Source organism: Pyxicephalus adspersus, chromosome 3 (assembly GCF_032062135.1).
Source record: "Pyxicephalus adspersus chromosome 3, UCB_Pads_2.0, whole genome shotgun sequence".
Lineage (NCBI taxonomy): Eukaryota > Metazoa > Chordata > Amphibia > Anura > Pyxicephalidae > Pyxicephalus > Pyxicephalus adspersus.
Genome location: NC_092860.1, coordinates 43,155,624 through 43,178,123, shown reverse-complemented (window position 1 = coordinate 43,178,123; position 22,500 = coordinate 43,155,624). Strand labels below are relative to the sequence as shown.

The window sequence follows — 22,500 nt, the reverse complement described above, 5'->3', positions numbered from 1 at the left end:
CAAAATATGTAAGTGCATAGTTACATAGTCAGTAAGGTTGAAAAAAGACATAAGTCCATCAAGTTCAACCACTAGGGAAATAAACATATTCCAGATAAAAGCCCTATAGATAGAGTTGATCCAGAGGAAGGGAAAAAAACCCTGGTTCAATTTGCCCCAACAGGCGAAAAAACAATTCCTTCCTGATCTCTTGAGGCAATCAGATGTTCCCTGGATCAACAGTCTCTGTTGTCCTTATCACCGGTGTTCTAGAGAGTCACTGTTGGATTCAGGTCTGGGAAATTTAGGGGACAGCCAATGGCATCAATACCTTCATCATCCAGAAACTACCTACACACTCTGACCACATGAGGCCTGACATTTTCCCGAACTAGGAGGAACTCATGCCTCCCTGCCCCAGCATAACAATGTGTCTGAGGATTTTTTTCCTGGTACCTAATAGCAGTTAGGTCAGGGTACCAGTATTTAACACATGGAGGACTGTGTGGCCCTCTAAGCATATGTCCCCTCAGACCATTACCAAACCACGCTTGATGATGTCGAAGGCAGCATAACTTTAACCATGACATCTCCAAGCTGTTTTACATTTTTCATAATGTGCTCAGTGTGAATACATTCTCATCTTTGAAGAGAATGAGGCATCAATAATGAACCTGACAATACTGGTGTTTTCTGGCAAATCAGTAAGAAAAAAAATCATTAAGAGCAAAATTGAATAAATCTAACACGTTTTGCTAGAGAGGCTTCTACAGGGAAAGAGGGCACATCAATTTGGTTTGCTACAGATGATATTCCATTTCAAGAGATCTGAGTGTGTGATTGTTCCAAGAAACTTGGTCCTTCTGTGTGTGGTCAGCATGATATTAAATTATGCTTTTTGTTTTACATTTGTTCATTGAATAAGGGTTTGGAAGAAGTTTCCAGGTGAGGTTTCCCATGTTTTGGGTATTGGGCTGTACTACAGTCTCTTTGCTTGTGCAACTTCAGGTATTCCTAGGGAGAAGCTTCCCACTGGGAAAAGCTAGAGTCTATCTAAATCTGGACCTTTCACATCCTTGTTTGGTCTTAGCTACATGGAAGTTGGCACTATTACTATAGCAGTCCCACACTACTACTCCTGTTGTAAAGGCCCATCTCCTGTTATCTCCATTATCCACACTCCTGAGACTATGCTGAGACAAACCTTCTTGCACAGAAGACAAAAAACAAGAAAAAATCATCTCAACAGAGACCTCAATAAAAGTTGCTTTCCAAAATATACAAAACATTGGCTTGGATTAGCTTTTTGGGTTATTTTAGATGAATATCAACCGTGGTGCTAGAAAGCTGCATAGAGAAGAAGTTGATGACTATATGCCTAGGGAGGAAGAATATTCAAGAAGCTGGATCTCTCTAGTCATTCAGATTGAATCTTTATACTTATGACGCAAAAATACCTGCTCAGCACATATTGATGTGTTTGAATTGACACTAATATTAACTTTAAAAAAAAAACGCACTTTCTGCAGATATTACCATGGCTTATCATCTAAAAGAATCCACTACTGTAACATAATGGCCTTTAATAATAAAACAAGGAATCTGACTTTTACTCAAGCATTCCCTGGTAGGAATCAATTACTGCCATGGACACACATGGACCTGAAAGATTCCCACAATGAATGTTACGGGAATGCCAGATTTTCTGTTTTATAAATAGAGCCCAATGTGTAGACTTTGTTTTTATGAACAAAAGATAAGTTTTTATGTCCTTGGCTGTTTGTTTCAGGCTGTTGGCCATCTCCTAGCTTCAGTTCTGAAAGAAAATGCTTCCTCAGACATTATTAGCCAGTCGTCAAACCAGGTAAGATTTGTTTTTTATGTTTTGTTTTTCCATGTTGTACTAATCCTACTAAACCTACTAATGAATTCCTCACTCGTAACGTTACACTTGGTTTAGATTTCTAGGGCTACCTTCGCTCTTTAGAATATCCTGTCTCTTCCTATTAGGCTTCCTGCTACTCTCAACACACTTAAACAAGCTTTAAAACTTAACTGTTTAACTTTTCCAACTCATCTTTCTTTTTTCTTAATCATCACTAATAAGTCTAATTTCCATTTCACCCATCCATTGCATACCTGGCTCTCTTGCCTTTTACATTGTAGGCTTAATTAGGCAGGGTTTTCTTCTTCACCTTTGTTGTAATTTTTAGGTATGTATGCAGGCTAGTTATCTGTAGCTTCTATTTATTGTACAGCTGCATATTATGTTACTACTTTAAAAAAAAAAGTAATTATAGCACTATATTTTGTTTTTTAAATTATTAAAAATTAAGGTAAAAAAGAAAGTAAGTAATCATCACATACATATATTTATTGTGAACTTTAGGGACTAACCCAGAAGTGGAAAGGTGCTATTCATTCATGTAATCAGAAAGCAGAAATGTTATGTTAATTGTATAAAATGGTATGTCTGAAAAAGGTCCCAAATATACTATGAAATGATGTGGCTTTCCACTCTCCACTATACTCCACAGTAAATATTTCTCAAAGGTAAATGTCAATGAAGCTGCAGTATTTCAATAACTTTTGTTATTCTGGAAATAAATCTGTGAATGTAGTGCAAAGGTGATAAAATCTCAAGGTTGTTGTACGCCTTTAAAAAATGGGTTATTGCATTATATTATTTTATATGCAAACTAGACAGAAATCATCTTAAAGCAGACAATAAGTTAAATATTGCTTATGTTTCTCAAATCATCTAGCATATAACCAGCTATAGGTTTTTAGGCCCTCTTGAATCCTGCTGGACTGTTGTGCGAGTGTCATTTAGCTTGGAAGTGTTTCAGACAGAAAACAACAGATACTGTGTGGTAGTTATTGAAGTGAACCACTAGTAATAGTTGTCAAAGACTGAAGAATCTAACTTGGGCTGGGTTATTAGGATAACTGATATTTCCTTTATAGCAATTTATTTATGGCACAAAATATGGGTTTGTTTCTTGGCCAAAAATTTTATTTACTCTCCAATTCATGTTAAAGCTAAGTCTATATTGACATTTTTCTCTCATTCAATCATTTCTTACATTGGTAAGTTCAAAATGCATTTAAAGGAATGTCGGTGTAGACTTAGCCTAAGTGTGCATATTAAATTATAGGTCAGCTTTTGGGGTAAAAAGTTTAGGCTTTTATGCAAAGTGTACCTGTGGCTTTCCTGCCAGGGTTGGATATTTGGCACATCTCGGTTCCAGCAAAATCTATTGGTGTTTTCCAAAAAAAAAAAAAAAAAAAAAGATCCTGTGCGCCCTGTTATTTTTCACATGTTTTAATTTCCAGAGCATGCAAGTAAAGAAGTAAGAGCATTCACATTTGGAGGCCTCAGAGCCAGAAACTAAGACAGGGAGATTTTGCTGCCTGGCATTTTTAGAGATATATTAAGCCACTTTGACGCCTAGTCTCCACTTATATTTGAGATACTAATTAAATTAAGATACTATATGTAACAAGTGTTATCCTCAACAAATTATAATAAACTACTTATATAAGAACATTATTTGCAATGCATCCAACATTCGAATATTGCACTAGGTAAGGAACAAAGCTGAAATCGCATAAGTAAAATGCTTCTCTGCAGCAGAGGAATGACTAAAGAAGATTCCCAGCGTCATCCTGACTAGGGATGAAACATGAGCTTAGCTTTCACTAAACAAAAGAAAGCTTTTATTGCAAGACAAAGCCAGTCTTTTTACTTTTGCTCTTGAACTGAGAGGGGTTCAGTAAACACAAAAGAAGAATTTTAAAGTGGCATGCAAATATAATAAGGTATTTAAAATACAGAACTAGCCAATGTGTGCCTGTTCATGAAGTAAGGTATTTTTGGGAGGGGTATTATACTCCATGGTTATAAATCGGATAGAACAGTAGACATTTAACAAACGCAATTTGTTAGTTCACAGCCATAGTAAAAGTCTGAATTCCACAGAACTCTGTGTATGCAGAGGCCCCCTCTACTGCAGTCTGATATGCCATCTGTAAGTCAGAGCTAGAGCCCAGTGGAAGACTCCAGCTCTGACATACGGGGGGTACATGTTCAAAAACAGCAAAAGAGGCCACTGCTTACACACAGACACACAAAGATCCTTTACATTGTACTGGAACACAGACTTTGGATGTGGGCTGCATTACCACTTACATGAGTGCTAATTTAATGTTTTATAGCACAAGTAAGCCATTGGCAAAAGTTTCTAATTAGGCTTTTGGCTGGCTTTACACCTATGCACTTCCACATTCAACAAACATTTTCATTACTTGTTAAATTATGTGCTTAGCATCCAAGGAGGTGTGAGAAAAGCTTGCCATTTTCCAAATGTAGCTATAGCCTAGCACATGGCCAGTTGCCAAAGACACGGCTTTGTAGAAATGTGTTTGGAGTATTTGCGTCTTTGTATGTTTCATATGCTCCCTTCGACTTATATAGGCCTCTTGATGCACTTTTACTACCTTTACCATTTACCATTATGCATCAACACATATATGTGAACCTGACCCACTGAAAACATTGTAACATCTGGTTTTTACAGCACATAGGTTAATTTGGCTATTTACCTTTTATTTAGCTATATCCTAAACCTCAAGATATAAAGAACCATGTTCACCACACCAGTGAATACACCTGAACACTACTTTTTTCAGTTGTCATTTGTGCAGATATAGGACCATGTCAGGTTAGCAATTATTTTGCTGACAGTTGTTCACCAGCAACAGGATCCCTAAAGACAGCAGATGCCTACATTGTTTACTTGTCTGCCAAAATCTGCGGAATCTTAGGATCAGCCAAGTGTACTCTGTTTCTGAGCAGTCCTTAGAAATGTGTGTGACATGAAACTTTGTATCAAGGCATAAGGTGCAAAGCTTTAGCAAGTTTTGCTGACAGTTTACATGTCTTAGACATTTGTAAATGCAGCACAGAGATGCACAAGTAGAAGGGTCTACATGATTATCAGCATCTCCAGATACTGACCCTAAGTGATGGCTAAACAAAGATGTGATTGGAGAGAACAAACAATGAAAACCTTGTCAGCTGGAATGTTATGATCTCTGTAAAGCTACATACACACTTCCAATTATTATCGTTGGAAAACGAACGACGAACGTTCATGCACGATATATACGAACGATCGTATAGCACCGATCCTGCACATAGAGTTAACGACACGATCGTTCGTAGATATTGTACACACAATAGATACGATCGTTTGATCGATAGAGGAACTATGTGCTCGACAGGAAAGTGAACGGACGTTCGTTCATCACGCATGCTCAGACCATGGACGATCAACGAACGACCGTACACACGAACGATGTTCAACGATCGTCGCCCAATCCGATCCGTCGGTCCGGTCGTTCGTTTCCAGCGACTTTCCTCGTTCGTCGGCGTCGTTGGTTACTTTTTTACAAACGATTTTTTGCCCAATCGATCGTTCGTCGTTCGATTGGAACGATAAAAATTGGAAGTGTGTACGCACCTTTAGGCTGCATACACACAACAGTTCGTTCGATAATTGTTAACAAAAAAGTGCACAACGACGGCGGCGAACGAGGAATCTCGCTGGAAACTAACGACCTCCTGGCGGTTCTGATTGGGCGACAGTCGTTTGTAATCTATTGTGTGTATGGTCGTTCAGTGATCATGGATTGTTCTGTGATACACTTTCTCCTGTACATGTCACTTCCTGCATCATTTGAATGATCGTTCAAACGATCGTATCTAGTGTGTACATTATTGGTGGATTATATTTGAACGATCGTATCGTTACAACATGTACAGAATTCAAACCATAATTATTGTATGTAATTATGTACCTAGCCTAAGACACAGGGCCTTATTTAATTAAGCTGTCCAGGACTACAGAAAATAGACTTTCATGAGAAAACTAGGGTGATCCAGCAAACCTGGAATGGGTCTGATCCAGGATTGAAAACATTTACTAATAACAAGTGATATTCAAGAAATTTATTACAAATTTTCTATCTTCCCCATTGTTGGAGAGCTTTAATAAATTAGGCCCATAGTGTTTACCCTACGTGTTATAAAACATGCATATACTCAACATTAAAAATATATGTGATGCTAGGTCCACTTTGAAGCAGAACTCCAGTTGAAAAAAATATAAAAATTATTTTATAAAATAGCACTTTTGAAATGTTTATCTTAATTTCTGAAAATGTTCCCAGTACATTTTTTTTGTTAAATTTGGTTTTTTAGACCGAAAAAACAGAGTATAAATTACAGAAAAACAAATATACATAAACCATTCTTATTAACCATAAAACACATGAAACGAAGACAATCCAATAATATGCTGATCGCACATGAAGCCTAAACAATGCTTTTGGCATGAACTCGTTTAGGGACGAGAGACAACTGGTGTCTTTACCCTAAATAAGAAAAATAATAGATGAGCAGCATATATATTCCAGGAGGAAAAATAAAAATCTGTACCCTTGGTATGAGTAGAAAAAAATAAAATAAAAAACATGAAGCAAACATTCAAAAGCCCAGGTAAGTAGGGGTGAAGAAGGGGGGAGGGGAGGGGAGGAGTTATGTTATGAGTGAAAGAATGCATATAGTCCTCTAGCTTCAAGGTAAACTCCTCATCAACTACGTAAGATAAGTATGCAATTGAGGAGAATCTTTAAACTAATCAACCAGTCCTTAATACATGGAGTCACTGTTTGCTTCCAAAACCTGGGTACCCCAGCAGCAGTAGGGAAGTGACGAAGCACACTTCGTTTGGTGGATTTGATTGAGCCCAGGATCATAGACAGGAGAGTAACCTTGGGTCGATTTGATAATATCAGAACTCCTACAACGTTGTACAATGTAATAATTGTTTCCAAGAAATGGCAGTTGGACGGACATTCCCACCATATATGTATCATACAGCCTTTTTGAGTATGACAACACCAACATCTGTCTGACGTTGTTGGGGAAATGCGATGGTGATCCACCGGGCATAGGTACCACCGGGACAAGATCTTGTAATAAGTCCCCTGTGCTCTACAGGTGAGAGTGAGTTTATGTGTAAGAGTCAAGTATTGGTCCAATTCTTCCGCTGTAACTGGTATACCCAAATTGGATACCCCGTATCGTATATATGTAGGGTTACCTGTAGTTGTATCCTTATTGTGTAATTCATTAGGTAGAGCGATAACGAGTGGGTTGAACAGGCAACCTAAACAATGCCTCAAATCCTGTCAGACCTCTATGCAATGCAGGTAAGTCAGAAAACAAGGATATATATGATATTTGCCTGTATGTAAACCACCAGGAGATCCTGCTTCCTTTTTGATACCCCCGGGGGGCCGGGGTACCAAAAAGTGGTGTCATGGGACCTGGGCGTGTTGAGATGCCTCCACAAATAAGGTTCCCAGTACTTTTTTTTTCTACCATTAGATGACATCAGTCTGGGAGCCAGGTTCATTTAAACCACTTCCACTGAACCCCCATTCCTAGTGTTTGACTGGAAGGTGATTAGCGTATCACTCTGTAACTCTGCTTTATTCTCCTAGAAGCATTCCTCTTATCACCACATGAACTGAAGAGCTCTTTTTTTTATTATTATTACACCGTATTTACAGATAGGTCCATAAATATTTGGACAGAGACAGCTTTTTTCTCATTTTGGTTCTGTACATTACCACAATTAATTTTAAATGAAACAACTCGGATGCAGTTGAACTGCAGACTTTCAGCTTTTTTTTTTTTTTACACAATCACTTTGTTTCAGTGGCTCAAAAGTAATTGGATAAATTAAAAAGCTGAAAATAAAATGTTCATTTCTAACACTTGATTGAAAACCCTTTGCTGGCAATGACAGCCTGTAGTCTTGAACTCATGGACATCACCAGATCCTGGGTTTCCTTCTTTTTAATGGTCTGCCAGGCCTTTACTGCAGCAGCTTTCAGTTGTGGGCCTTTCTGTCTGAAGTTTAGTCTTCAACAAGTGAAATACATGCTCAAATGGGTTCAGATCAGGTGACTGCCATCTAAGAATATTCCACTTCTTTGCTTTAATAAACTCCTGGGTTGCTTTGGCTGTATGTTTTGGGTCATTGTCCATCTGTATTATGAAACGCCTCCCAATTAATGTGACTGCATTTAGCTGGATTTGATCGGACCGTATGTCTCTGAACACCTCAGAATTCATTTGGCTGCTTCTGTCCTGTGTCACATCATAGATAAACACTAGTGTCCCAGTGCCACTGGCAGCCATGCACGTCCAAGCCATCACACTGCCTCCTCCATGTTTTACAGATGATGTGGTATGCTTTGGATCACTAGCTGTTCCACGCCTTCTCCATACATCTCCATCATTCTGGTAAAGGTTGATCTTGGTTTCATCTGTCCAAAAAATGTTTTTTTAGAACTGTGCTGGCTTTTTTAGCATGTTTAGTATGTTTTCTAGCAAAGTCCAGTCTAGCCTTTCTATTCTTGAGGCTTGAGTGGCTTGCACCTTGCAGTGCACCTTCTGTATTTACTTTCATGCAGTCTTCTCTTTATGGTAGACTTGGATATCGATATGCCTACTTCCTGGAGAGTGTTGTTCACTTGGTTGGCTGTTGTGAAGTGGTTTCTCTTCACCATGGAAATGATTCTGCGATCATCCACCACTGTTGTATTCCGTGGACGTCCAGTGTCCACTGTTGTATTCCGTGGACGTAATTGATAATGACACAACAAAGGAATTGCCCACACCAGCCCATGAAATAGTCTTTGAGAAAATTGTCAGATTACTTTTGACCCCTTTAAATGAAGTGATTGTGTAAAAAAAAAAAAAAAAAAAAAAAAAAAAGGCTTTAGTTCCTCACATTTTTATGCAATCTTTTTGTTCAACCCACTGAATTAAAGCTGAAAGTCTGCAGTACAACTGCATCCGAGTTGTTTCATTTAAAATTAATTGTGGTAATGTACAGAACCAAAATTAGAAAAAAGTTGTCTCTGTCCAAATATTTATGGACCTAACTGTATAAAGCTCTGACATATTACGCAGCTCTGTACGGGTCCATAGTCATGTCACTAGTTGTCCCTCAAAGGGGCTCACGATCAATGTCCCTACCATAGTCAACAAAGTCCAAGGTCATTTTTTTTTTTTTTTGGGGGGGGGGGGGGGGGGGCAATTAACCTAACTGCATGTTTTGGGATTGTGTGAGGAAACCGGTGTACCTAAAGGAAATCCACGCAAACACAGGGAGAACCTGCAAATGCAGATGTGTCCTGGCTGAGATTCAAACCTGGGACTCAGCACTGCAAAGCTGAGCCACTGTGCCCCACTTCTTTTCTCACATTCCACATGCCTTGATTTTTAGGGACTGCAGGAGGACAATACCTGGTCAAATTCACACGCAGCTTCTATTTAAAAGATACATTTAGGCTTTGCTCACACTAGGTATGCGGTTGCGTTGCATTTACCATTTGCTCACGCCAGGCAAACGCTGCCTCTTTAGGGACGTTACATGCAGCTTCTCCCTGCAGAAGCCCCATAAAGTATTAGTTGATGCAACAGTCAGCGATATTGTACCACCCTCTGTTGCCAGCTGTTAAATGGGTAGACGCTGGTTCTTCATGAAACAGCACTGCAATTCAAGTGACCAAGCGCCTGACAATGGGGCAGACACCGGAAGCCACGTGGAATTGCTTGCGTCCGAAGCAAGTACAATCTTGCCCTCAATATTTTAATGATTACGTAACTGCGTTGTGTCTTTTATACTTGCCTAGGACTTACCTTTATGTTTATTCAATATTTTTTGACTTTTGGAAGATGCTTTTAATCTTTACATTACATTTAAATATATGATTGTTTCTATTATATCTTATTACAGACTCCTGCTCTAAATGTTCTCTGGGAAAAGTGCTGCTGTGATGACGTTATTGTGAGAACAGCATGTTGTGAAGCCTTGGTGACACTAGTAGAGCAGAAACATGCAGATTTCATGTATGTCTTTAATGGAATTCTGAACCTCTTCCCTTCTGCAAAGTAAGTTTGAAATTACCTTAATCTGTGGTATTTTTTTTCTCACAAGCATTTCAAAAGCTGCCTTACATTTTGATCATCCTCATACTAGCACAACCCCCTGCCCCATTTTCTTTATTACACAATTTAAAAAAAAAAATGTGTAAAGGAGGATATATTTTCAAAAAACCTTTTCTTCAACGCTGGTCTAAATATCCCACCTTATACAAGCTTCTTCTACTGGGCATTCTATCCACTTTTACCAAACCTGATTACTTGTCACTTGTCTTGTGTTGGCTAGGAGCAAGCTTGGAGTCTAATAGCTGTAGCAACTAGCAGGTTCACGATAGTAAATACTCTGGGTTCAGTACACGGGCAGCTGTAATGATGCAGGAGCAAGACAGGGACCTAGTCCAAACCCAGTCGGTATCCAGGTAAATCAAGTTATCAGGAGCAAGCAATAAGAGTAGTCAGTAAATCTGTAGCTAAAGGTCAATACACAGGCATGTAGCAGATAAGGCGATACAGCAGTAGTAGCGATAATAAGGCAAGACACTGGCAAGAGCACAATAATCTGGCAAACAGGAAATTCATGGCAGGGCCTAAATAAGAAGTCAGGAGGAGGAGCAAGGAGTTTAGCGTTTTTGACGATACATGTTAACTTTATGTAATATTCCAGGGCACAGTAATGGCTCCACATGCATGAAGGTCATACACAAAGTTTAACAGCCAGTTTATTTGGCAAAACTTTAAGTAGTTTCCTGCAATATAACAGAGAAACAGTGACATGAACATAGAAGCCTCTCAAATACACAGTAGCAAGTGGCTTTCCTTCAGCCATCCCATAGATCACACTAGGGCTTAACAGCAGCTACACACAGCTAAAACATTAGAGCACAGTGTTTTTTGATCCACAGGTATCCAGTCACCACAGTAGGCCTCCAGATTTTAAATTTCCAGGCACACAAAACATATAATTGCTGAACAGACTAGATCCAGCTCTGTGGTAGGTACACCTTTTCTAGTACAACCCACTCATTGGCCAACACTTTCTGCTTAAAAAGCCTGGGCAGCCTAGATCCATCTTTTGGGATTGTGAACCTCTTCTGTGTCTCAAAAAGGGGCATGACCCAAACAGGGAGGTATATACTGACCCTCCAGTACCCAGCCCTGGAACCCCATACAGTTGGAAAAATGATACAGAAAAGCTTTTTTCCAGACAATGTTTGTAGTCATTAAGTAGTTCTTTTTTATAATTTTTTTTTTTTTACAGAAATGTCCAGGGATTGGTAAAATGTGTTTGGCATCTGCTTCACAGTGAAGCCAAGAATGCAGAGAAAAGCAAGGAGCACATACCCAAGAGCACTTACAAAATCTGGTAAGTGTTTATTAGTTCAATATGTCATGGATTTTTGAATTAGAGCAGGTTTTCTCAAAGTTGAAGATTTGTATGGCAATTAATACACTATAACTACATGATAGACAGAAACATTAAATATCTTATATATTTTCATTACATTTTATGAACCTCCCATTTTATGTATCCATCTAATTTTTAGTGTGCGTACAACTAAGGTAAATAGCACATCCCAGTTGCTTATAATATTAAAATGTTTAGCAGAACCAATAAATACACAAACCTCCTAGCCACACTATCTTGGATTGTGTTATTTTTTTTATCCCCCTTTGGCTTCTAACCTGAAAGCATAGTGGAACGGCTGGTTGTCTGTTTGGGCTTGCTAGGCTTAAATGGGTCCAGAAGAGGAGTAGGGGAGCTGTCCTTACCAACAGCCTTAGGTCTATGTTGATGGGCTTCCGACTTGGTAATAATGGTATGAGTTTACATAAGTTGGGGTTGGCTCTGAGGTTGACAGGTGCATTTGACCTGCATATGTGTATGGAAAAGCAAAATAGCAAAGAAGAATCTTGAATAGTGAAGAAGAATGTCAAGAAAGGCTCTTATTCTATACGTTCTGAGTGATCGAACTGAAAGGATTCTCAAGATCTGTCTAGAGCCATTGGGGATTGTAAAATTAAAAATGTTAGTAAATGGTAATGGAAGATTGGAAGTGCACCAAGAATGGGTGACACCTCTGCACTTGCAACCAATGCAATATACCAGCTGTTTAAAAAGTCTACTTGTATTTTCACCTGTAAACCATCGTAATCCTGTCTCTGTTGATTTTTTTTTTTTTTTTAAATTTGCGTTGACAGTTTTGTAAACATATCTCTGCTTTTAAAGGAAAAAAAAATATTTGCAGAATAAACATTGATTATAAGTATGCTGGGTGTTAAAACATATTTATAGTTGTCCTTTTTTGTTTGTTTTAATAAAACCTTCAAGAAATTATTTCACTACTCCTACTGAGATTGCCGTTTGTTTTTCTAAGCTTCGCTTCAATAACACACAATACTAAACATTGCATGAAAAATATATGTATAGCTTTTGGTATAATGTTCAGACGTTATAACGTTCAGAATGCATCTTTAGTAGAAAAGATGTAAGAAAAATAATTTCCATGAATGACAATATTTTAGATATTAGGGCTTTACTTATAAAACGGTGAATTTTACATTCCCTCAAACATTCCTTGGTGGGAATCAGTTACTGCTATTGAAACACATTGACCTGGAAGATCTCCACCAAGGAATGTCATCTTTCCTGTTTTTTTTAAATCGAGGGCTAAGAATTTTTAAAAAAAAATGTAATATAGCTCTATTGGACCCATATACAGCTTCCAAAGGACAAGACCAGTAACCCTGTGAAAGAAGAGCAAAAGTGACTGGTTTTGATTACAGGGAGCTAAATGGAATCATACTTTTAAATTGTATTACTAGATAGATCTGAAAAATACTGAAAGAATTTTAAAGAAAGATATATTTACCCGACCCTGTGATAAGCAAATGATGACTTGAATACAAGAGTTCTACTTGAAGCAATTTTATTTATATTTTATTTTTTTATATTTTTATATTTTATTATTTATTTATTTTATCTAGGATAAAAGTATTTTCAATTAAACATCCATCTTCACAATCATTCTATTTTTATTAATACCTAAAGAAATCAGCAAAACTCTTAAGCGTTCTATTTATTAAACAGGGAATTTGACATTCCCTTAAGGGAATCTTCCAGACCCATGTATTTCAATGGCAGTAATTGATTCCTGCCAAGGAATGTTTGAGGGAATGTCAGATTCCCTGTTTTATAAATAGAGCCTTAATTATTTGTTACGTCTGATGTCATAGCCTAGCAGATTTTATTGAAACAGGGGCACAGAAGAAACCTGTAAGGAGTGGCGACAGGGGAGTCCTTATGTCTTCTTTTACACTCCTATTTGCTCTGTCGACACTAGGGAGAGATCAAAGTGAGAAAATTATTTTAGAAAGATATACGCTCGCATAAAAATTGCTCAAAATTACAAATTAAATTGTCTCAAGTGTTTTTTTATGTATTTTAATTGCAAATCCCTTAAACATTGTATTCTCCAACATTTGAAAAGTGGTAATTTAATGAAAGTTAAGTCTTGCTGAAAATGTCTTAATTTGGTTCTGTAACATCTGCAGTTTGCTTTCCTTTTTCAGCATCCTGTAGTTAATATTCAACATTTTTCTGCCCTGCATGTCCTGGCCCCAGTCATACAGAGGTTATTAGTTGGTCCAGCATGTGCAGAACAGAAGTGTGAGGCTATAGCAGTGCTCTTTCAATGTTCCAAATGCCCTAGATAATACCCATTTAATGCACATTTAATTTAAACGGACCAGATGTCTGAAATAAAGACACATGGATGAAGCAAAGATGAGCATAAAATACAGATATGAGTGGGAGAGGGCTTCATAATGCTTGTAGTCAATTAGACAGAATGTGAGGAGGTCTATGGATACTTGCTGCACATTTGCTTGTGTAAGGTGAAAGCGGAACCAAACCCTCTTTCAAAAAAATTTCAATCGGGCAGGCCCATTATTGCAGATAGGAAGGACTTTATCCCTATTACAACAAAATAACCTTGCTTGTATGATTGCATTTTTTTCATATGCTCACATGTTCCTTTTCTATTGTGGGAGCCACCATCCTCTTTTTTTCTGGTCCAGCACATGGTGATGCAACATGGCATCATATGCTGATGCTGCGAGCACAGGAGTTGCATGATCCTGTTCCAGCAAACCAAGATGGACAAGGATCAGAACCAAGAAAAGGGGGAAAAAATGCTATACATACCCTCCTCTTTTTTCACTTTGATACAGACTAACATTGCATACTTTTAAATCTTACTTGTTTTTATGGGTGATCTTTAAATGGTAGTGGAAAGGACCACATTCTAACTTTTGTTTTTCCTATATCCTCAAGCTTTAGTAAGCTAAAGTCAAGCCTCTACTAAACAAAAACAATTAACCAATTTGCATTCTGCATTTTCTGTTAGTAGTAAACTTTTCAAACTAGTGCCTGGTCTTTCATCTCACAATCTTGCACACATTTAGCTCCCAACTCATAAAATAAAAAATTCTGATCTAAGGCATTGTGGAGTGCTAATTATACAAGATATGGTGAGGTGGTACAGATCTACCTGTTAAGATGTTTACTTCCCTAAAGGGACATGGTGAGGAACAGGGCAAGGAAAGTCAGTAATGCTGCAGGGAGCTTACGGGCAAAACTGGTAACCCGTCATCTGCTTGCCTTTTTGGACACAGATAATACAGTTTTGGTCCTTCTCAAGCCTTTACAGTCATGACAGAGTAGGTGGCTTTAAATAAAAATATCCTTGTGTTAAAAGGTGCAGTAATAAACAAAGATTACCAGATGCAAGTAATCTGCCCTTAATGACAGAAGCTTTGCCAAGGACCACATAGTGAAGAAGTGGGCAATGCAACACCTCCCATACTATATGCAAACATCGCAGGAGACTTGTTGTTGCTGAAGTAGACTGCAGTAAAAAGGCAAGAAGCTGAAAGCAGCACAAAGAAGAGCTGGGGTAGTGCACCTTTCCCTGCAGCGTCCTTTCTTGTTAAACATGTACAATGAGAACATGTATTCAGCTGAAGAGTGAAATTAGCTAAAACTGCAATTTTTGCCAGCGTTACCTCTTCAAGGTTATTACATGTTTATCACAGCCTGAGGCCACAATCAATTCACTTCAGCTTTGTGTACGTTACTTTTGTAAAGAATAAAGGTAAAATGAATTTCAGACTAAATCAGTGTGTCCTGAAGCCTTCTGAAGTCAAGCATGACAGTACACAAACCTTTGTCCCAATTTACAGCACATAACTAGAAGGTCTGCTATTAACTTAAGTCGCTAATCAAGTGTAACATCCTGTTTTCTTGCTGCTATATTTTTTTTTTCCTTTCACTGCACAGCATAGTGCAATTTTTTTTCCATGTGAATTGCTTTATCTGCTGGACAAAGAGACTGGCTCGCCTACTAAATTATCCCTGTGCCATGCAGTTAAATGCTCACTATCTGTGTAGCTCCAGCCAAGTGATTGCTGGCTGATTTGGCCCATAAGAACTGGCAACCATTTTACTGAGACTGGCTATTTAGCTGTTCTCAGTTGTTTGCTTCTATATGCAGTATCCTTCAGTTTAACCCCTTTATGACTCCTTGCATATCTGAATTGGCCAAGCAACATATTTAATGTCTTTTTTTTCATCACTTCTCAAGAATAAAAAGAAAATTAAAAAAATATATATTTTAATAGAGAATAGATACCTAGTAATCATCTATTTAGTGCTGTCAGTGGAACTCCTTTATAGGAAAACATTGGGTAAGATAAACATCAAAGGTGTGCTTCTTTTAGATCAGCTTCCTGTAGCTTAGGGTGTTTTTTTGAAACTTGGATGGAGTTGCATTTTGTGTCATGGAGCCAACCTTTGGCTTCACCTGCTGCTTTTATTCCTTCAACTATCCAGGCTCAAAAGGGTTCACCTAATCCCCCCACCCCACCCCAGGTCCCACCCTTGGAACATCCCCTCATACTGTCAGTGTATCCTTTCATTGTATTGCACTGCTTTATAAAACATTGGTCTATGCAGTGGAGTGACACGTCCCCTACTTAGCCATAACTATAGGTTTCCAATCTGAAGGCACAATGAGTGCTCTAACATGCCCTAGCGAAATTATATATCGTGTTCTGCTATCAGGGAGCATGAGGTTTGCTGGGCTGAAGCTGTCAATCTGTGGGTTGTAGCACATTCATAAAGTTACTTAGTACCAACATTATCTGCACAATGTAGGTTAGATGTTTTGTAACCATAGAAAACAATTACAGATGTAATAAGATCTTAATACATGTGTTTACTGTGGCAGTGGCAATACAGAGACAGTACACAGAAGAAGAAGAAAAGGCTTGTCTATTATTTAAAATAATATACCTTGACATTGGATTTTCTTTTACTTTTATTATGTTTGAGGCATTGCAGTAAATTAGGGGTAGTATAATAAATGCAAAACTATGAAGATTAGAGGATTTGTTATGACAAACCAATGATATGTGTATATTCTATTGTTTACAAATTCTTCTTTCAGTACACAGCGGTATTGTGCTTCCTTGGCAACAGAACAGAGCTATTCCATGAATCTGCATTGGTTTTGTCATTGATTTAACCATTTCATAACTGTTCATGTCCTGACTGCTGAGCTTTGTTATGTGCAGGTTGTACAATGACATCAGACAGTTAAATAGGCTGTGGTGCTTAAATACACATTCATAACCAGGTTCCACATGTACTAGACCTTGTGAACATGCACTCTCCTATTGCCATACCTATTAATGTCTGCTATGGTCAGGGTGAAGTGGCTAGGGAGCAGTTACACAGATAATCTAAAAATGTACTAGCTACTTTAATTTGAAATCTCTGCTTAGTTTTTGTGGACTAAATATGTCTGTTACTTTTTTTCCAGGAATCCTCCTCATCCATTTATCAGCATGTTAGAAAACAGACCCGATTGCTGGCCTGCCCTCCTGCAGCAGATGTCTGCTATCTCTTCACAGTGTCCAGATCGGTAATAACATCTAAAGCAGCAGTCATCCTCACTTCACAAAAATGTGAAACTTTAGATCACTGTAATGCCATCATCTGTCTGTAATCTAAAAGTAATCGCCGGTGGGAAAATATACTGATCAAAATGGGGTAGAAACCTGTTTAAGAATGAAGAAAAAATGACAGCAAAAAATTCAGTTTATCACTGCAGTCTTTACCCGTCATATTTGGTGGATAGTTTTGAGCCAGCAAGTGGACGGACTCAATTTTAAGTGTGTAATATAGTTACTATTGTAGAAAGAAAGATAGATGTAGATTCATGCTTGTACAAATGTTAGTGTGTGTCTGCCCCTTAGTTCTCATTGCAACATGCTAAAAAGATATGTTAGTGTTTATACACATACATATTTGTGTATTAACTGTTGTACATCCCAGAATGATTCTCTTCAGCTACTCATGTGATCACACACAGTTTGTTCAATGTTAAAATGAAAATTCTGCAGACAAGATGATGATGATCTTGCCCTAAAGAACACAATGCTAAAAACCCAAGAAGCTACTGTAGTCATAAAAAAAAACCTCCTTGCTAAATCAGGCTAAATCATGCACAGGATCAGTTAAACATCTACTGCTCCTAGACAGGTAAAACTAACCTCAGCTAGGGTGAAATCTTTTAAAACATACAAAAATATAGGACATAAAGACAACTTTTGTGTAAAAGTTTTGATATGTTAAATCCAAAGAAGTAATTACTATATTGAGATGTGCTTCCACTTAGATGTGATAGATAGGGGTGCCTGTACAAGAACGAAAAAAGTAAATCGAAAAGTTCGTACTGATAAAGTAAATAAGTTGTATGTATATAATAATAATAAATTAGAATTAGAATTCAGAAACAAATGCTTCTGCCAAATACACTTTTTATTTTTATTGTTTTCTAAATACCTGCATTTTCATCTATACGTGTAGAGAAAATGTAAGCTTTCTCTAATCCTTTCCAATAGTAAAAAATATGTCTTTTATCATAGACCTACCTAATTTTCAAAATCCTGGTGGAGAAAACACTTCTCCAACAGTATTGGTTCCATATTTATTATAAGTAGTGAGACTTCATTGTACAGGAGATGGTCACAGACTGTAAACATACTACAGGAGAGGTCAGGGCAACCATACTGTTAACATGTTACATGAGACTAGTTGGGATAAGTAATATTATAGCCCCTTTACAAATAAATTCTTTTCTGCTCCTTGTCACCACTATAAAAATGACTTGTGCCACATTTGATAATTCTCTCTCTAAGAACAAGAAAAGGGATATAAGTCATAGGAGAACCATAAAGTGGAAGCCACTATGAAGAATATTTTTCTTTCCCTAAAACATAGACTTGTAAGAGTCACACAATAAGTGCCAACGGGCCACAAGAAAGAACCAGGCCCCAGGCTGAGTACCAGGGTTCCAATTAAGTGGAAATAAATGTATGACTAACATAACAGTAAGTGCAGTTGGGATACAAAGTGGAGACTAGGATGGCATGTTTATGAAATAATGATATATAGGGATCTTTTTAAAACTATACTCCAACAGCTGAACAGGCATTTGAGATACATATGGGAACTGTTTTACCTGCCAAGGATTGGTAAATATGAGCAGCTAGTACTGTGATATAGGAATCTTGCTAGACAGCTCTTTGATCCCCATTATGTTAGTACTAGCGGCATACCTAATCGGTTCCTAGTTTAGGCCATCCTTCACCCCTTTTTTCTGCTTTATAGGGGATTAGAAGGGCTGGGTAATCAGTTACTTACACCAGCTGCACTAGAAAGTACATCCCCCAATGCAAAACATAAGACAGCCATATGTTTTGTGATTAAAGAAGAAAAACCCATGCATGTACCAAAGGTAACCACAAAAACATGGCTGTGTAAGGGTTTCTGGGAATTTGGTGCTCAGCTTCCAGAAATTGGAACAGTAACAAACCCCCCTCTTTATTGGTGTCAGTGTCAGCAAATGGTGGTAGTCAGGAAAAAAAAACCCTCTGTAAAAAAACAGAATAGATTCTTAGCACTAACCTCAATACTCTTCTACCATGGTCCCTTTTTCTAATGTTAAGCTCTGCGTAATATACAGTACTTTATAAATACAGAATAATAATAATAATAATGTCAGTCTGATAACTATATCCCAAGGTCACTAAAATGAACTCATACCAGTACAGTTAGCGTCATATCTGTGGACTTTGTAAAGCACTACATAGTATGTTGGTACATTATAAATAAATCGAATAATCATATTTCTGGGGGTTTGCAAAAGCTGAGCTTTACACAGTTAGACGTCCTTAGGTGGTTCCTACATTTTCCTGTGTTTTACAAAGTAATACAATAGGTCAGCATAATATTTTCCATTAAAGCTTATTCTGTAAGGAAAACCAGTTGCTTTGTGTTGATGCACTTGGTACCTTAGCATTTTTGTTTGCACTGTATTACTGCATATTCATATGCTGTAGCCTTTTTACTGGCTCCTAAATAAATATGGGTTAGTATACAATGCATGGTTATATTTTACTTCGATCTCCCGGCTGCTTTTTTTTCTGTATGGGTGCTACCATTTATGTATGGACTGCTGTGCGCCGTCTGATCATTGGAGAGCTTTACTTGATTCACTCAAATAGAATATTTAGTGACTACTTACCTAAACACATGTTCTTCCCCTGCTTTTCTTCTCCTGCACCTGCCACAACAACATTATGGCTTAGTAATCTCTTGTCCAGGCTGTGGCAGCATCATTTCAGTACCAGCAACAACATATATCAATGCTCAACCCAGAATTTTTTTTAAGCTGAGTGGGAAGAAATTGTAGGTGGGTGGCAGCCCCTGTATTGTGACCAAACTCTTTAGTAACCACCCAAAAACAGCCGGGTGGGTGCTGAAAAGTGCCGGGTGGTGCGCCCAGCTAAAAGGGCCTGGGGAGAACCCTGATATCTTGTGTTCCAGCATTCGGCATCCTTATGCTGCTTTTTTATAGGTTGTAACTGGGACCTAGAAAGCCTCATGGGCCGGCAGTTTTCACTAAATTGTATACATTTGTTATTGTCTGCAAAAAAAAATAATTCTAATATGCATCTTTACCATTGTAACCTAGGCCTTATGTTGTCACCAATTAGGCTGTTGTTAAGCACCGCTATATGGCACCTTTTTGTTATTAGTTATTGGTATTGTAGGAAACACGAATATTTAAAAGATAACGCATCATATTGGCTGCATTTTTTAAGGCACGGTCATTTTTAGTGACATTCTTTAATAGCCAGAAAAACAATACCTGTTTCTGGGTCCTGCCAGTTCCGTGCACTGCCATTGAGGCGTAAGTTTAACCTGTTCAACCTAACACTGAATAATAAAAAAAAACCTCCACCTACTTTTTTTCAAAACCCCTAATTTTTCTTTGACATTGGGTATTAAAAAAATATTGTGTGGTAAAACTGTGACGGGATAGTAAAGGAACAGCATCTCATTGATAAAGTCATCTGTATTCTTTCCCCTTCAATCACCAAGATCTGTTTGCAACATTCAGAGCACAATGCAAAGCTAAAAAGCCAATTTGGCTTACAAAACTTCCCCCTTCCCACATTGAATGCATTTGTGCAGAGATTTAAGCTAGGTATAATACTGACCATTCAGTTATTATTATACCTTTACATTATTAGTATCCATTCAATAAAGGACAGACAGGATTTTTTTTAACTTCCTTAGTAAAATATTCTTTTTAAAGAAAAGTGAAATAATTTTGCTTGTTTTTATTGAACTTGTTTGAATAAGATTTTTTGTATATAACTGACGGGTATTTTTTAAGAAAGTGTGAAACTTGTATTGAATGTACTCCAGACCACCCTGTCTCTGTTGCTGGCCAGGTTTCATTTTTTTCCTTGAAGGGTTCCCATATGCAGTTTAGAATGACAGCAGGCCCAGTGTACACAGCCGGGGATTATCAAAGGAGGGACGCTAAAAGCTGCTCCACTGTTGTCAGAGGCTGCCAAAATCAACTCCGTATATAGTGTACAAATTGGCACACACTATAAAGCAGGCTGAATCCTCTGTGATTCTTACCTCTCCACTTGACAACATGTATAGCTGGAGAAAAGTAATGGTCATCATGTGCACAAACATAAGTCATTAATGTTATGTTGTCTTACACAGCACATTTCTTGAGAGCAGTTTGTGGAAAGAATAATCTAAGGCCTGTTGTGCCTGATTTAAAGCCTCATGCAGCAACATTCCATCTACATGCATGCAATCCAGTGATAACTGCATGGTATATCTCCAGATGCGTTACCTGACTTATGCCTGTTTAATCTGTGCTGAAACAGTCTGCATGTCAGGGTGACAATGCAGAAGTAGTTTTGAAAGGCATGACAATGCATTCTAAAACTATAACAGAAAAATGCTTGAAAAAATTACTTTCCTGGAAGTATCACCAGGCTTTATAATATTGATTATAAATATTATTATATAATATAATATATTATTCGTATATACGAATATAATATTCGTATTTATAATAGTGTGTTAAGGCCTTAGGAGATTTTGGTGATTTATTTTCTATGTACCTAAAAAATGGCACTTTTACCTAAGTATTTATGGTCTATTTTTTATGAAACACACTAAGGGTTCTATATATAAAGCAACAAATGTTACATTCACTGAAACTTTCCCTGGTGGAAAGATCAATTACTACTATTGAAACACATATACATGGAGATTCTCAACTAAGGAATGTTTCGGCGAATGTCAGATTCACTGCTTTGCAAATAGACCCCTAACTGTCTTCTTGCCATGTTTTATTGTATACAAAAAACATTTTGTATAATAAGACCTATATAACTGAACTGAGGCCGATCTTCTATTTTATTGCAGGGACCAGCCCTATAGTGTGCATATTTTGACACCTTTTCTGAGATATTTGTATTGTGAGCCATCTCAACTACAAGAGAACTCTACCTTCCGACTGGAAATTCGAAAAGCCCTTCTACATTCAGAAGGAGCTTGTAGCACTCAGAGACCCTCAAAATTAGAAGAGCAAATCCTGCGCCTGTTTTTTGACATGATAAGCTACATGCAAGTAAGTGATTGTTCATTTTGATCCTAGTTAGTGCTAGTTCAATACTGAAACCATATCCCCGGTGCTTTGGACAGTTACATTTGAGTTTGTTATTTTGTCTTTTTACTGTTAAAGGGAAGATATTGTAAATGTGTTATATGCATATGTATGTTTGTTTTTGTGAATAATCAGTATTCTTAACCACCTGGCCGTTAGGCCCGAGCATGCTCGGGGTAAAAACTTTTGCAATTATCGTTAACCCCGAGTTTTTCTCACCAGGTGGTTAAATGTAAACAAATGTTATATTGCAATCCGATTGTCATACATTGTATGACAATCAGATTACAACTGAAAGGAAATACTTACCCAGTGTCCGCAGCTCCTCTAGCAGAAATAAAAGATTTGCTATTGCTGCTGGCATCTGCAGTGAGATGTCAAGCA

At 37.7% G+C, this 22,500-nt stretch overlaps 1 protein-coding gene across 1 annotated transcript in view; it reads left to right on the top strand.

Moving 5' to 3' along the window:
* FOCAD (focadhesin) overlaps positions 1-22,500 on the top strand; it is an 87,975-nt gene that overhangs the window by 5,156 nt on the left and 60,319 nt on the right. The window contains exons 3-7 of the mRNA XM_072404373.1: positions 1,769-1,843; positions 9,861-10,015; positions 11,265-11,369; positions 16,888-16,989; positions 21,876-22,080. Of these exons, the coding sequence (XP_072260474.1) occupies positions 1,769-1,843; positions 9,861-10,015; positions 11,265-11,369; positions 16,888-16,989; positions 21,876-22,080 (642 nt within the window). The remainder of the gene's footprint in view (positions 1-1,768; positions 1,844-9,860; positions 10,016-11,264; positions 11,370-16,887; positions 16,990-21,875; positions 22,081-22,500) is intronic.